The sequence below is a fragment of the Stegostoma tigrinum genome, chromosome 17 (assembly GCF_030684315.1).
Source record: "Stegostoma tigrinum isolate sSteTig4 chromosome 17, sSteTig4.hap1, whole genome shotgun sequence".
Classification (NCBI taxonomy): domain Eukaryota; kingdom Metazoa; phylum Chordata; class Chondrichthyes; order Orectolobiformes; family Stegostomatidae; genus Stegostoma; species Stegostoma tigrinum.
Window position 1 is genome coordinate 23,006,567 of NC_081370.1, and position 13,315 is coordinate 23,019,881.

The 13,315-nt window shown below is 38.4% G+C and overlaps 1 protein-coding gene across 1 annotated transcript in view; it reads right to left on the reverse strand.

The window, feature by feature from the left end:
• The window catches only part of otog (otogelin), a 249,461-nt gene that overhangs the window by 105,230 nt on the left and 130,916 nt on the right, over positions 1–13,315 (reverse strand). The window contains exons 26-32 of the mRNA XM_048545992.2: positions 11,864–12,002; positions 8,774–8,908; positions 8,286–8,432; positions 6,640–6,759; positions 5,323–5,439; positions 2,731–2,887; positions 742–768 (exon numbers count right to left, since the gene is read on the reverse strand). Coding sequence (XP_048401949.2) covers positions 742–768; positions 2,731–2,887; positions 5,323–5,439; positions 6,640–6,759; positions 8,286–8,432; positions 8,774–8,908; positions 11,864–12,002 — 842 coding nt within the window. The remainder of the gene's footprint in view (positions 1–741; positions 769–2,730; positions 2,888–5,322; positions 5,440–6,639; positions 6,760–8,285; positions 8,433–8,773; positions 8,909–11,863; positions 12,003–13,315) is intronic.

The window sequence follows — 13,315 nt, forward strand, 5'->3', positions numbered from 1 at the left end:
ATCCATAGTTTGGAAAACAGCTTTTTCATTTCAGTGATTGAAAGGATCCTTTGTGCCTGCTCTATTTCCTTCACTTCTACTTTTACTGTTTGCTCACGTTCCCAGACTTCGCCGGTCCAGTAATACGTTCAGCTAGGATCATAATTTTCTAATGTTCACATGCTGAAAGTTTCCAGTATAATAAAGATCCAACAATATTATTACTATTTATGGTGGAAATATTGAAATAAAAGCAGAAATTTCTGAAACTAGCAGGACTTGGTTACGAGAGAAATGATACTTCCCTGAAACTTCCACCTCATCAACTTCCATCATCAGAGGATATCCTCTACCGTTTAACTTTGTTCAACTGAATCATGAAACTATTACTCATCACATCCTCCCCTCTCCATATCAGCATTCAAAAGGAACTGTTCCCTTTTCAATAGCCTAGTCTATTCCTCAGTCAACGTGAACACCTCCTCCCTTTCTAAGGCACCTTTCCATGCAATGTCTACCTGAAATACTTTTCAGGTGAAACAGCAATTTACTTGTACTTCTTTTGATTTATTTCTGTACATGTTCCTGCTTACACACATGCTTTCCTCTACATTCAGGAGACTAACCACAGCTATATTAAAGTTAAATAGTAATTAACTGTTCATCAGTGTATACTATCCTTCAATATGAACAGAGGTTCTTATATATGCAAGAAACACAACTGTTGGCTTACAAAATTACAATCACAAAGCTGAATCTCACCTTTATTGTAATATTCACAATCATAGGCTGAAAGATAGAAAAACAACAAATCACAAATTGAATTACTGCAGAAACCAAATGTTCTTTTCAAGGCTACATTTCTACATTTCTCAAGTTCCAGTAATCAACACGTTTAAAGAACCAAAAGCTACTTTTTTCCGTTACTAAGGAAGATTATTTAGTAGAGGGTGTAGTTTCGCAGATGAATGTGTATTATTCTATGGTGCCAGGTGGATAAAGTCACACGTAAGTGTGAGGGAAGTGAGTGAGGGAGGGGATAGCGTGGGAGGTCAGTGAGGGAGAGGATGGTGTGGGGATAGGGTGGCAGATCAGTGAAGGAATAGTGTGATCAAGCATTGGGGGGAAGGTAGCCATATCTGATGGGGGAGGGCAGTATTATTGATTGTGGAGGGGTGGGGGTCAGGGAGGTAGGGAGGGGGAAGGTTTGTGAATGTGGTTGGGACCAAATTTTATAGTTAGCCAAGAGTTAGAGTGGATTTTAATCCTCTAAATATTCCCAGTTATCTATCAAGTTAAGTGAGTCTAAACCCTTGAGTCTGAACCCTCAAGAGTTGGGGATTCTTTTGGAGATGCCACGTCATTGTCCTAGTTTAAACATCTGCTGGTAATTACCACCTAGACAGTGAGACAGGACTCCCAAGAGACTCTGATGATCATCTTTCAGGGTCCATCCAGTCTCCACAGTCTAGAGATCAGAAAATCCAGACTAATACCATAAAATTAAGTTTGAATATTTCTCTCCCTCCATGAATTATTTCAAGTTGTGACAAGTTGATTAACCACTCCCAAGTTTCAATCAATAATGCTTGATCGACAGCTAGCAAAAAGCAAGCCAGCATAACCATCTCTTTACTCTACACATTAAAGTATCTGATCACCACTCAGGATTTCACACAGAGGTTGGAGTCCACCTTTAGTAGTTCACAGTGCAAATGAATTGTACAAATAACAAGTGCACATACAAATACAAAATTCAAAATAACATACCACTAAACAGTGCTGCTTACAGATGATGTTCCGTTGGCAAAACATAATATTAATATGGCTGAGATTTTAAAGGGAATTGCAGTAAACATTTGCGTTCAATATGAGATAGATTTCTAGCACTAACTAAAATTATTTTACCATAATACAATTACACTTAAATTGATTAAATTATGACAACAAAGGCCCCATTAATCAGTCTTGGGATGGGGCCAAAATGAAATCTGATCATTTATAATGATTTGGAGAGGCATAGAGTATGGTATCCCTGCTACTTAGTGCTTGCATCAACGGAAAGAAGATAAGCACCATGAATTTGGTCAACATGTCATGGATCCCATCAGCTAGGACCAAATGCAGGTGCTGTACTTATGCAGGTGAGCAGAGGAATCACAGCAGTGATTTGGGACCATCACCCAATTAATGACATTGGCTGGCACATCCAAGATGCTAGACTATTCAGATGGCAGGTAACTCTACAGCCTTAGAAATATCACTGACACAGGTGGCTACTGCTAAACCTCTAAGAGCAAGGAGAGGACTGGCAGACAGAATAGTTGCTATGACTGGTTAATCACTCTTTGGCACATAGGGTCTTGAGAAGGGAAGCCACAACCCCCTACTCCCTCCCTGGTCTCTGTCACTGGGATGCTGCAGGGAACTTGTTTTGTTGTTCTATCAACATTTTTTCGGACCCCAGCAGCCCATTTCCAAAGGGCTGGTAAAATTCAGCCTGATATATCCAACATCACCTCTGTGAGAAATGTAGATAGCAAGTTACACTTTCCCATTGCTTCTTCAAAGAGCCCCACAGTCACAAACAGCATACTGCCAAAGCCATGAGAGAATGGATTTCATAGGTTCCAGGTTTCCACTGAAATATCTCACTAAAGGGTCAACAATGCTCAGAAGGAGTAGGCCCCAGAGCACTGTTTTCCAGGCAGCTAAGGGAAATCAAAAATGCCCAATGACTGCTTTACTTACGGCAGATAGTGGGGGTTCTCCAATCAACTGCAACTCCATGTTGACAACACATGTGAGAATATGCTAACACACTGGTGCAGAAGCACTCACAGTCTCCACCAAGATTACATGCACAAGTATCTGTCAAGCAGTTGGAATAAAACCAGGTGACATCAACCTGGATAATTTAAAAGAAACAGATCATGAAACACAAAGGATTTGGACCTTCACAAAATAGGTTGTTAAATAAGAATGGAAAGCTAATAGAGACAATAGCGTTCATTTGCCAAACAATTTTGCAAACTTGCAGAGGTGCAAAACACTGGGGCCCGTGGCTAGAGGGGCCCCGACCTGCTGCCATTAATGAGTTCTCATTGCCGTACAGTCTGAACGGGCACAGCATCATACCTGAAACAGCAGCTTTTAAAAATAAATTAAACCATCAGTGTTCACTGTTCCAAGCATGATTTTTCGCCCTGCAGCCGGTCATTCACAAAGCTACCCAAAGCTCTTTGCCAGTTTTGGCAAACTGTCAGGTTTTTGTACAAAAAAACCTGTCAAATTGTAGTTGCTGAGAGCGGGCAGTGACTGCAGGCTTGGAAAAGGAAGAGCTGCTCCCCCAGTCACAGATCCTGTCTCTCCCACCTGTGCACTGCTGTTCTGATAATCTGCAGTGATAGGCAGGTGAGCTGTCTCCAACACAAGAGCTGTTCCTCAGAGATACCCTGCAGTAATGGATGAGGAAGGAATCCAAGATGGAATTGCCAGTCTGTGGGCCTCCAGGCAACCGGCAGTAGAGTTTGAGTATGAGAACCGGTTCTTCCTCTCACCCATCCCTTCCTCCCACACCAAGCCGCACCCCCAGCTACCTACTAACCTCATCCCACCTCCTTGACCTGTCCGTCTTCCCTGGACTGACCTATCCCCTCCCTACCACCCCACCTATACTCTCTCCACCTATCTTCTTTACTCTCCATCTTCGGTCCGCCTCCCCCTCTCTCCCTATTTATTCCAGCTCCCTCTCCCCATCCCCCTCTCTGATGAAGGGTCTAGGCCCGAAACGTCAGCTTTTGTGCTCCTGAGATGCTGCTTGGCCTGCTGTGTTCATTCAGCCTCACATTTTATTATCCCTAAATAAAATTAGTTTGGACAGGTTCAACTCAGTGCCTAGTGGACATAGCATACCCACACAATATTGATAGATTTCGCAGCAAGGTAAAAGAATAGAGGGACTTAGGGGTGCAGGTACATAATTGGTTGAATTGTGCGTCACATAGACACAGTGGTTAAAAAGGCATTTGGCACGCTTGCTTTCATTTTCAGCCCTTTGAGTATCAGAGTTGGAAAGGAGGTTGCACATGACATTAGCGAGGCCTCTTCTGGAATACTGTGTCCATTTCTGGTTGCCCAGTTATAGGAAGGATATTATTAAGTTAAAAAGGGTTCAGAACAGATTTACCAGGATGTTGCCAGGTATGGAAGGTTGGAGTTACAAAGAAAGCCTGGATAGGCCTCTTGGAGTCACCTCTTGGAGTCTCCTATTGATCATGGGTCTTTCATGAGTGCATTTCAGCAGCTGCAATTGCTGAAGGTGGCACTGAGAGGCAATTGAAAGTTGGAGATGTCTGACTGACCAGCAGTTCTGTGTGGTGGGTACGCTACAAACAAGACTGTTTGATCGCAACACTGTCCACTTAAGTGCCCGATCAGCATTTAATACCCATAGGTTTTCCCAGCATAGATGACATAGGACCTGTCAATTCTTACGCTGGCTAATGAAACCCCCCATCGCAGTCATTAAATTCTGCTCAACATTTCCAGATTGAAAATCCCAGTTCCTCACTAATTCTAGACAGTAGAAATTAGCTTTTTTATGGCCTATCCTTGCACTAGATCAGAAAAAGATACTGTATTGCAGGTCTGGCCAGAACATTGTAAAATTTACTCACAATTGTGTCCCTTTTATTAGTTTTATTCAACTTTTGTTGCTGTTCATTGGGCAAATAGCTCACACATTATTTGGTTAATTTTCTAGGAGGAGCAATTGAATCAAATAGGCAGCAATTACAGAATAAATCAATTGACCACAATCTGAATATGAGAGAAATTTGCATTGAGTTCCAAATTGAAGGTACACTGGCAAAGAAAGGTGAACAACAAATAAGACCTGATCTTTCTAAGGACCTGACCTTTCTAAGTCTCAAATGATGAAACATGGGAATTGTTTCTGCTGGTCCCCAAACACATAAAGTTAACAAAAAATAAAACATATTTTGTCAAGTAGCACTGAGCAACTAGCAGATACACAAAAGGAAAGTTGAGCTGTCCAAAATAACCAACAAAGTGAGACAATCTATTCTGACAGTGCCGTTGTGTCAATTACTAAGGGTTCCAATTACTAAGAGTTAAATTACCTGGGGGAAACAGGCAGAGTAATCCAGCAACAGTAGAAATGGTGGAATGACATCAGGAAAAAAAATGTATTTGTCCTATGATCACTCCCATTATACTAAATACAAGACAATTGTTGGTGAGATGGATCACAAATGAAAAGGAAAAAGCCTGTTATTTGAATCAGCACATGTGACAACAATAAATCAAACAATCACTCACCACTGGGTGACAGGGCTCAAACACCTCAGACAATAATATGCCACATTCCTTCTTTGCAAACGGCTCCCGGAGTGAGTTCACGCTGCATGGATTACGGGTATCAGGGCTACTCGCACACTAGAACAAGTTAAATAACTGTTCAGAAGTTTGTTAACAATCAAAACAGGGTGTATTGTTGTGAGCTTTAAACTGGGTTGGAACACAAGTTTACGAAAGGTACACTGTCAAACTCAAGACAATGAAATCTACCACTCCATGCTGTGTCAAGTAATAATGGTCGGTGGGTTAAATTAATTAGGGGACAGTCAAAAAATCAAATCAGGTTCTCGCTGTTGAGTTACACTTTCACAAGTAAGCCCTCCCTCCTTCATATTCACAGGAAGTGGGCATTGTTGGGTAAGCCAAGCCAGCATTTATTGCCCATCGCTAATTGACCAAAAGTCAAATCTGGAGTCACACAGAGACCTGACTGGGTAATGACGGCAATGTCCTTCCTTAAAGGCTATTGTGTTTTTTCATAAACCATATTTCAGTTGAAGTTAGCTATAAGCCAAAAATATTTTGGTGCAGCTAACTGGGGGTGGGGGGTGGAATGGGGGTGATTAAGAGTGGAGCTAATTAATCCTTCCTTACCTGTTTGTAATAAATTCTATGTAATTCCAAAATCAAATGTTTCAGCAATGGAAAGAAAAACCAAGTTGGGAAGAGAAGACATTATTGAAGATACCTGGCCCAATGCAGTCAGAGGACAAATAGAACAATGCAAAGTAAGCCCTATTGATCAAAAAAGGATGATGTCCATTAGCCTATATAAAGACTTTGGAGGCGTGAAGGAGATGTAATGTACTGCAGTTGTGGTTGCAGAAGATGACTTTAACAAATGTTTCCCTTGGAATAGCTGTGTTTTTTATGTGTAGAGTTCAATGGGTTTTTACATTGGGTCCTGCGGCTGTTAGTTGTTAGCATTCCCCAATGAATGTTAGCCCATGGTTGCTAACCCCAGCAAAATTAATGATGCACTGCATGTAGCCAAGGTGGAACCACAAGCTAGATGTTTGGAAAATTAGGAGCCACATTACAGCCCTTTAAGACTGCCTTTCTTCCACTTTTAAACACGACATTTCTGTAATAGTCTAAAAAAATGAAATTGCAAATACATTCATCCACTAGGTGGTCTAATCAACAGAATATTCCATGGCCTAGAGGCATCTGTTTCAACCAAACCCAGCCCTTTAACTCACCCAGCATGCAGATATGTGCCCTTTCCCAGCATCTAATTGTGCCATGGCCAGTCTAGTTTTCGAAGTAATTACTTACCTCCTCAACTGTCCAGCTGTTCCCAAAATCTTGTGGATTTTGTGACTCCATGTGATCTGGAGTCCTCAATTCATTGGCAGTTTTCATATCAAAATTTCCACATAATCCAGAGAGTTTACCCTGCACAAATATAAAAACAAAAGCCACCCCAACATAAATTTTTGTGCTTTGAACATTGACACCTCTTTATGGTAATGATCCAGTAACTCATATGTTTTGATGAACGAAAAGGTACTTATACTAAGTCTTTGGTTAAGCAAAGAGAGCCTATATCAGGATATATTATTATTTTGTATTTTCTTATCTTCATCGAAAGGGGTTGATACTACACACTATTTCAAAGTACAATGCTAATTCAAGAATTTAGAATCAGTTCTTTAAATCCAAATTGACTTACCAGGGACTGATTATGATGGTCAGTTATTTGCAATCCTAAAGTTTACTCAGCCACATCTTAAATATAATTTTTTTATACTTAGGAAATGTTATAAATTTCTGATTTTCCAGGAGTTTAAAGCGTGATGAATGCAGAAGTTAACTTAATGTAATTAATGTTTTCCACAGCCTAACATGTTAGAAGTGTAAACCAAACTATAAATTAAATCAATTATCAATATGAGAAATACTTACCTGTTCAATGGAACAGCTACCAAAACAATAAACTTCATATTTAAGCAATGTATTCTACACTTAATTTATTTCCTGGAACTGTCACGCTAGAATATTTTTCAAACACTGCACTACTTGTATTGAACTGACAGAAGCGTGGTGTTTTAATTTTGTTGAGAGGCTGGTCATAGGTAATTATATTGAGGGTATAATGATGAGCAAGAATAAGTAAATGTGAAGTAGCGTGGACATGACAAAAAGATAGATTTCATATCCTGGGTTATGATATCCCAATTTATTTGCAATGATATTATCTGGATTATAAAACATGATTTGCTTTTACTTTTAATCTGACACCACTGTCTCATAAGCATGCTAGAAGAAACATCTTTACTTCCTGATAGGTTAACGCATAAAGTCAGATCAAAGCTCAATATAGAATTCAGTTTCTACAGTGACAGTTTGTCTTAGTAGGAATGCCAGCAAAAGCCTTGCATCTAGAGTATCATCCAGATGCTCCTTGCCTGATTATAATCTAATGAACTTTAATATAAAGCCAAGGAGAAACAATTACCTTCATTACCTGGGCAGTAATCTCGCAGAGCAGATTGCCCCATGTTGTCGAATATTCTTGAAATTAGTGGCTTGGAATTCAGATGTAGCATCCAACAGATGGGCATTCTTTCCTACCAAATTACTGCCCAGATGGTGTGCATGAATATCTAACTCTGTGGTCTGAATAGTAAGTGAGAACACCAATTTTGGCTGTGCTGCCTCCACGGTCAAACATCTGATTGCTTACTGGCTGGGCTCACAGGGACCAGTTATAACCTGTGGCTATAGACACTGGTCCAGTACAGTCTGATACTGTAGGTAGGCAAGAGAAAGAAAAACTATTTGATAGAGTAATGCTGAACAGCTTTGTTGTTGCCATCTAGTACATTAATGATGATTATGTGTACCAGTTGTTGACTACCAGCCATGTTGTACTGTACAGGATCTCAACTACAGCACAAAATTGTACTTATAGTCCTTACTTGCCACTTAGGTCCAATCTGCAAATGTATCATCGTCCTTTGGTCCCACAGTATTGTAATTTCTTCAGCAGGGAAATAAATCACAGTAAAAATACCAGCTTTCCATATGTGTAAAATTTGCTGCATGTTGTTGACACTAGAGGGACTCTGCGGAGATTTGTAATCATAATTTAATGGACAATATTTAAGAAAACAATGGGATATGAATGGTCATCAATGAAAAAATAGTCAAATAATCAACATGCGCTTGGTGCCAGGGTGAACAAATTTCTTTTTTCATTTGGTACTAATTCATCCAATTAAACATTGCTTCAGTGTTAAAAACAAACTATTAAGTTATTAGAAGTAAATTCTAATAATGGCAGAATTATCTGTCTACTACGAAAGCCAAGAAAATAGAACTGTTTTAACAAGAAAAATCTCTGGAAAGCCATGAAACACAACGGACATAAAACTGTTTAATAGTGTTATTCTGCTGTTCTACTTACTGCATTCCCGCTGTCATCATCAAAAACCAATGAAGTATTTCCAATTGTGATAGACATAGCCTTTCGACAAATGATGCCACTCCCATAGCAATCAATATTTTCAGCCATGATAGATAGATTTGAAGCCCCAAGGCTCTGCCAGAAGAAAAGTTATTCTTTTGGATATGCACATATGGTATCAAGTTTATAGTTTACACATCTATAGTGGTTTCAGACTGGGCACAAGGACAGAAATACTTTCATACATCACTAACTGACAGTGGTATTCAAGTGTCGTGTATCTGAGCTTAATAAAAATATAAGAACCAAAACACACCATTCACTTTATAGCCTTGATCCCACTTTAGGTCCTTCTCATTAAAAACAAAGCAAATGTCAATGTCTTATATGGGCATATTATTGAGCAAGGTCAAGTGCTGTCAAGAACAGCAGACATTCAAGCATTAGTAGAGTTCCCTGCTCCAAAATCTAAACAGGAAATAGATATTTTGTGGACTTTATGGGATTAATGCAAGTTTATAACAAACACCAGCACTGTCGTTGCTCCACCTGTAGTCCTGCTGATAAATAAAGTCAAGGTAGTGTGGTCAGGCAAATGCCAAGCATGTTCACAGCTATTTTGATCAATGAACCAGAGCTTGCTGCACAAATTTCATTGAGATCTTCAAGATCACAGCAGAGGCTAATGATTTGGGAGGGGTGCTGTTCTATTGCAAAATGATTGGTCAGGCTTGGAGAAGTCAGTAGAATAATTCTGTAAATAATGAAATGAACACCAAAATAGATGGTCTACTGTGGAAAAAGTAACTCTGGGAATCCTATGGACTCCAATAATTTGAAGTCTATATCTGTGTTGAAACGGAAAAATATTGGTGCATACCGAGCATAACTTTTGTGGAAAAATTTAAAAACCAAAATGGCAGGAATTTTTGACAGTGTTTGCGAATGCAGTCCTACCCTTTAAAGTTTGTTCATAAAAAAAAAGGCTTCCAGTGCTTTGTCAGAATGTAATCTTGCTTGAGTTGTCTAAATATTAAAAATGCATCAGAATTAATGGTGTAGGTTACACGGAAGCAGCAAACGAGAATGCACGTATCAATGCGTCTTAATGTTTTTATACCTATGGTTTGTCCACTCTTAACAATGAAATTCATTTAAAAATGGTGTTTAATTTGCCTCAAGTTTGGAAGTATTACAAAGATAATTTACATTTAATATTGCATGGGATCTTATGTTTAGAAGGATCAAGAGAAAAGGTATGTTCTTGAAGTTTGCAAAAAATCTGCAATGCTTTCTTTATAAGATGTTATTGTAAGTTCACTATGAGCACTGGAGTTTTACTTGAAACATGCATCCCAGGAATCACATGGCTGGTGAGAACTAATTCTTTTGTGGTAAATCCTATGGGATTGTGTTGTATAGTGTCCGACTTGGAAACATTCTCGATTCATCAGGCTGAGTTGGAGGAAATTCTTTGAACAACCTAGCTAAATTGGTGGAAAGCTGCTAATAACAAGCTGAATTGGAGGGAAGCTTACTATGAATATGCTGCCCGGCTGATCTTTCCCATTGCTGAAAAAAAGAACTCACTTCATCAGTTCAGGGTGAAACCTATCCTTCTTTCGAAGAATATCTCAAGATTATATTTCCTGAGCAAACAGTGTTTACAAGACCTCAGAGACAATTTTGCATGGATTAATGAGTTGACCATACATGCCAGAATATCAAAGCTACTGATTTCTGAAAGTCCTGCACTTTATTCTGTTACCTTCAAGAATAGCTAATTCGTCAGTGATTTTTTCAAAAAGCATATTTCTGTGGAGAAATTAGATTTTATTCATCTTTCCCTGTAGTGAGAGAGACAAATGAAGATACTTAAAGGGATAAGCATTTCTATTTTTATATCACTGACAGTGTATATTAAGCAAGTATTACAATCAGTTTTGTTTTGATAATAGCCTACAGTTGTGTTTATTAAGAAATTTGATGAATAGATTTTTATTTAAAGCTTAACTTAGAAAAAAGTATTTAACTGGTTACCTTGGTGACTAGGAGAAAATATTTTATATTTTAAATTTTTATTTTAATCTATGGAATAATAGGAAGATTAAAATGATAGTGCACTCCTCCAGCTTGTTAGCAACACAAAGCGATGGAATGTCATATCCAACGAATAAGAACACAGGAGCATATGAACAGGAGCGAGCCAGTCACTTGAATCTGGGTCTTCCAATTAAATAATAAAGGCAACAGATGGGAATTCTGTGAGGGGTACGAGTGGGAAAGGGGGAGGGCAGAGAAAGTGGGAGTTATCAATAAAGAATTTGTGAAAACCAATAATCAGGTTGCATTTGGACCCAGTGCTGAAAACTGAGACATTTTGTCCAAGGTTTCAATCTTGCAGTCAGCAGAACAATTTGTAATTTATACCAGAAGGACAAATAAAATTTATGACAGAAGAGCACTGATTAGCCGATATTTTCCATCAAGAATGCACCAGTTAATGATGACCAACAGTTGACAGCCGAGTTTTACTTAAATTTTAAACAGGGTGGGTTGACTATTATTGATTAAGGCATCACCCTAATTTAAAAAAAACAGAGAATGGATTCTTTGGTATTTATTGGAAGTTGTTCTGATGGGTACATGATGAAAACATTCAAGCATTTTCCTATCAAACGGCTAATCCAACTACACTTAAAATATAAATGTTTACTTGATTTGCACGCCTTCAGATTCTTTTCTCTCTTCAACAAATGGCGTGGAGTGTTGGAAGGATAATGGAACTGATTAACATCCGACATTGAGATGTATGAATACTCCTTCTATGGTCAACAAGTCTTGGACTGGGTGGGACTCAAGTCCAGGATCTTTCAATTCAGGCTCCATATACGTCTACTGTCCATTTTATGATCATGAAAATTGCGTCCATGTTATTCAAAATAATTTTGCTTACAATTACAAATAATTTTAAATCTTTGACCCAGTTTTTATTTTATTTGTTTGTACCTTATTGGAAAACCTTTTATTTAGGATGAATGAATACAGTTTATTAAAAAAAATGAATCTTACACTAATATGGACCTTTACCTGAACCAGGTAGGCCTTGCAAGGACTAATAAAATCATAAAGAACTCCATCGAAAGTTTTGTAATGGCGGTCTCCATAAGCTGTACACATTGATGGACATGATTGGAATGTGCACTGGAAGGTCCCCTGCAGGCAAACACTAAAAGGTATGTTACCATTGAGGATTAACTTAAGTATATGTTTGCACAATTACATTCAAAATTGTATTATTTAAACTAATGCTTTCTTTAAACTAAAGAAAGCAACCTTTCATTTTATGCTGTGATAATGGGAACTGCAGATGCTGGAGAATCCAAGATAACAAAGTGTGAAGCTGGATGAACACAGCAGGCCAAGCAGCATCTCAGGAGCACAAAAGCTTTTGTGCTCCTGAGATGCTGCTTGGCCTGCTGTGTTCATCCAGCTTCACACTTTGTTATCTTTCATTTTACGCTGTATTTGTTCACATTATGAGACTGACAAGTTTTAAATCTCTAATTCTTTTAGCAGTTTATTTTTACTGATAATACATTTGCAATTTTTACTCTTGCATTTCAGAAAATAAATACAAATAATGCTTGAATATCTTCAATGCATAATTTTAATAATGAATATATATCTCGCTGTTGTGAGTCATTTGTGACTCCATTTCAGGAATGGGGCAACTGTAACAAGTTCATCTCTATACATACAACTATTACAATGTCATATATTAGAAATAAATATATTATCACTCACATTGTTCAAACTGAAACTGCTACAAATATAGTAATTAAACAATAAGAAATGTTTAACTGAATGAAGTTATTTTTGATGACTTAGAAACTAAATTTTTGAAACATCTTGACATTTTATTGGAACTGCTAAGGATGAAAATAAACTTCCTTGCATTTTCATGGTAGTTTGTTTTTATTCACTCATGGGATGTGGACATCATCAAGCTGGCCACCATTTATTACGCATCTCTAACTACTGTTAAATAGGTAATGCTGAGCTGCCTTTCTGATCAGTAGCAAGCTGTGTAACAGTAGAACTCCCCAGCTGCTATTTAATATAGATGGTGCTAGATTAGTGACAAAGTGATCAATCAAGAAATGGTGTTTTTTAGTTCCATGGAAGGATGGTGTGTGACGTGCAGGGAGATGTGCAACCATGGTGTTCTCACAAGTCTTATATGCTTGTTCTTCTCAGTAACAGAAGTGAGTATGAAAAGCACTTGAGAATCCATGTTGAGTTGTAATGGCCATTGCCGTGACAGTAGAGGGAGTATGTGTTGAATGTGGTGAATAGTGTACAAAACAAGTTAACTGATTTATTCAAGGTAGTGTTAAGCTGATTGAACTGTACTCATCCAGGTAAGTGCAAAGCATCCCATCACACTCTAGACTTATGTCTTTTCGATGTTGGACGGGCACTGAAGAGTTAGAAGATGGGCCAATTGCTGCAGAATACCAACCTCTGGCTTGCTCTTTC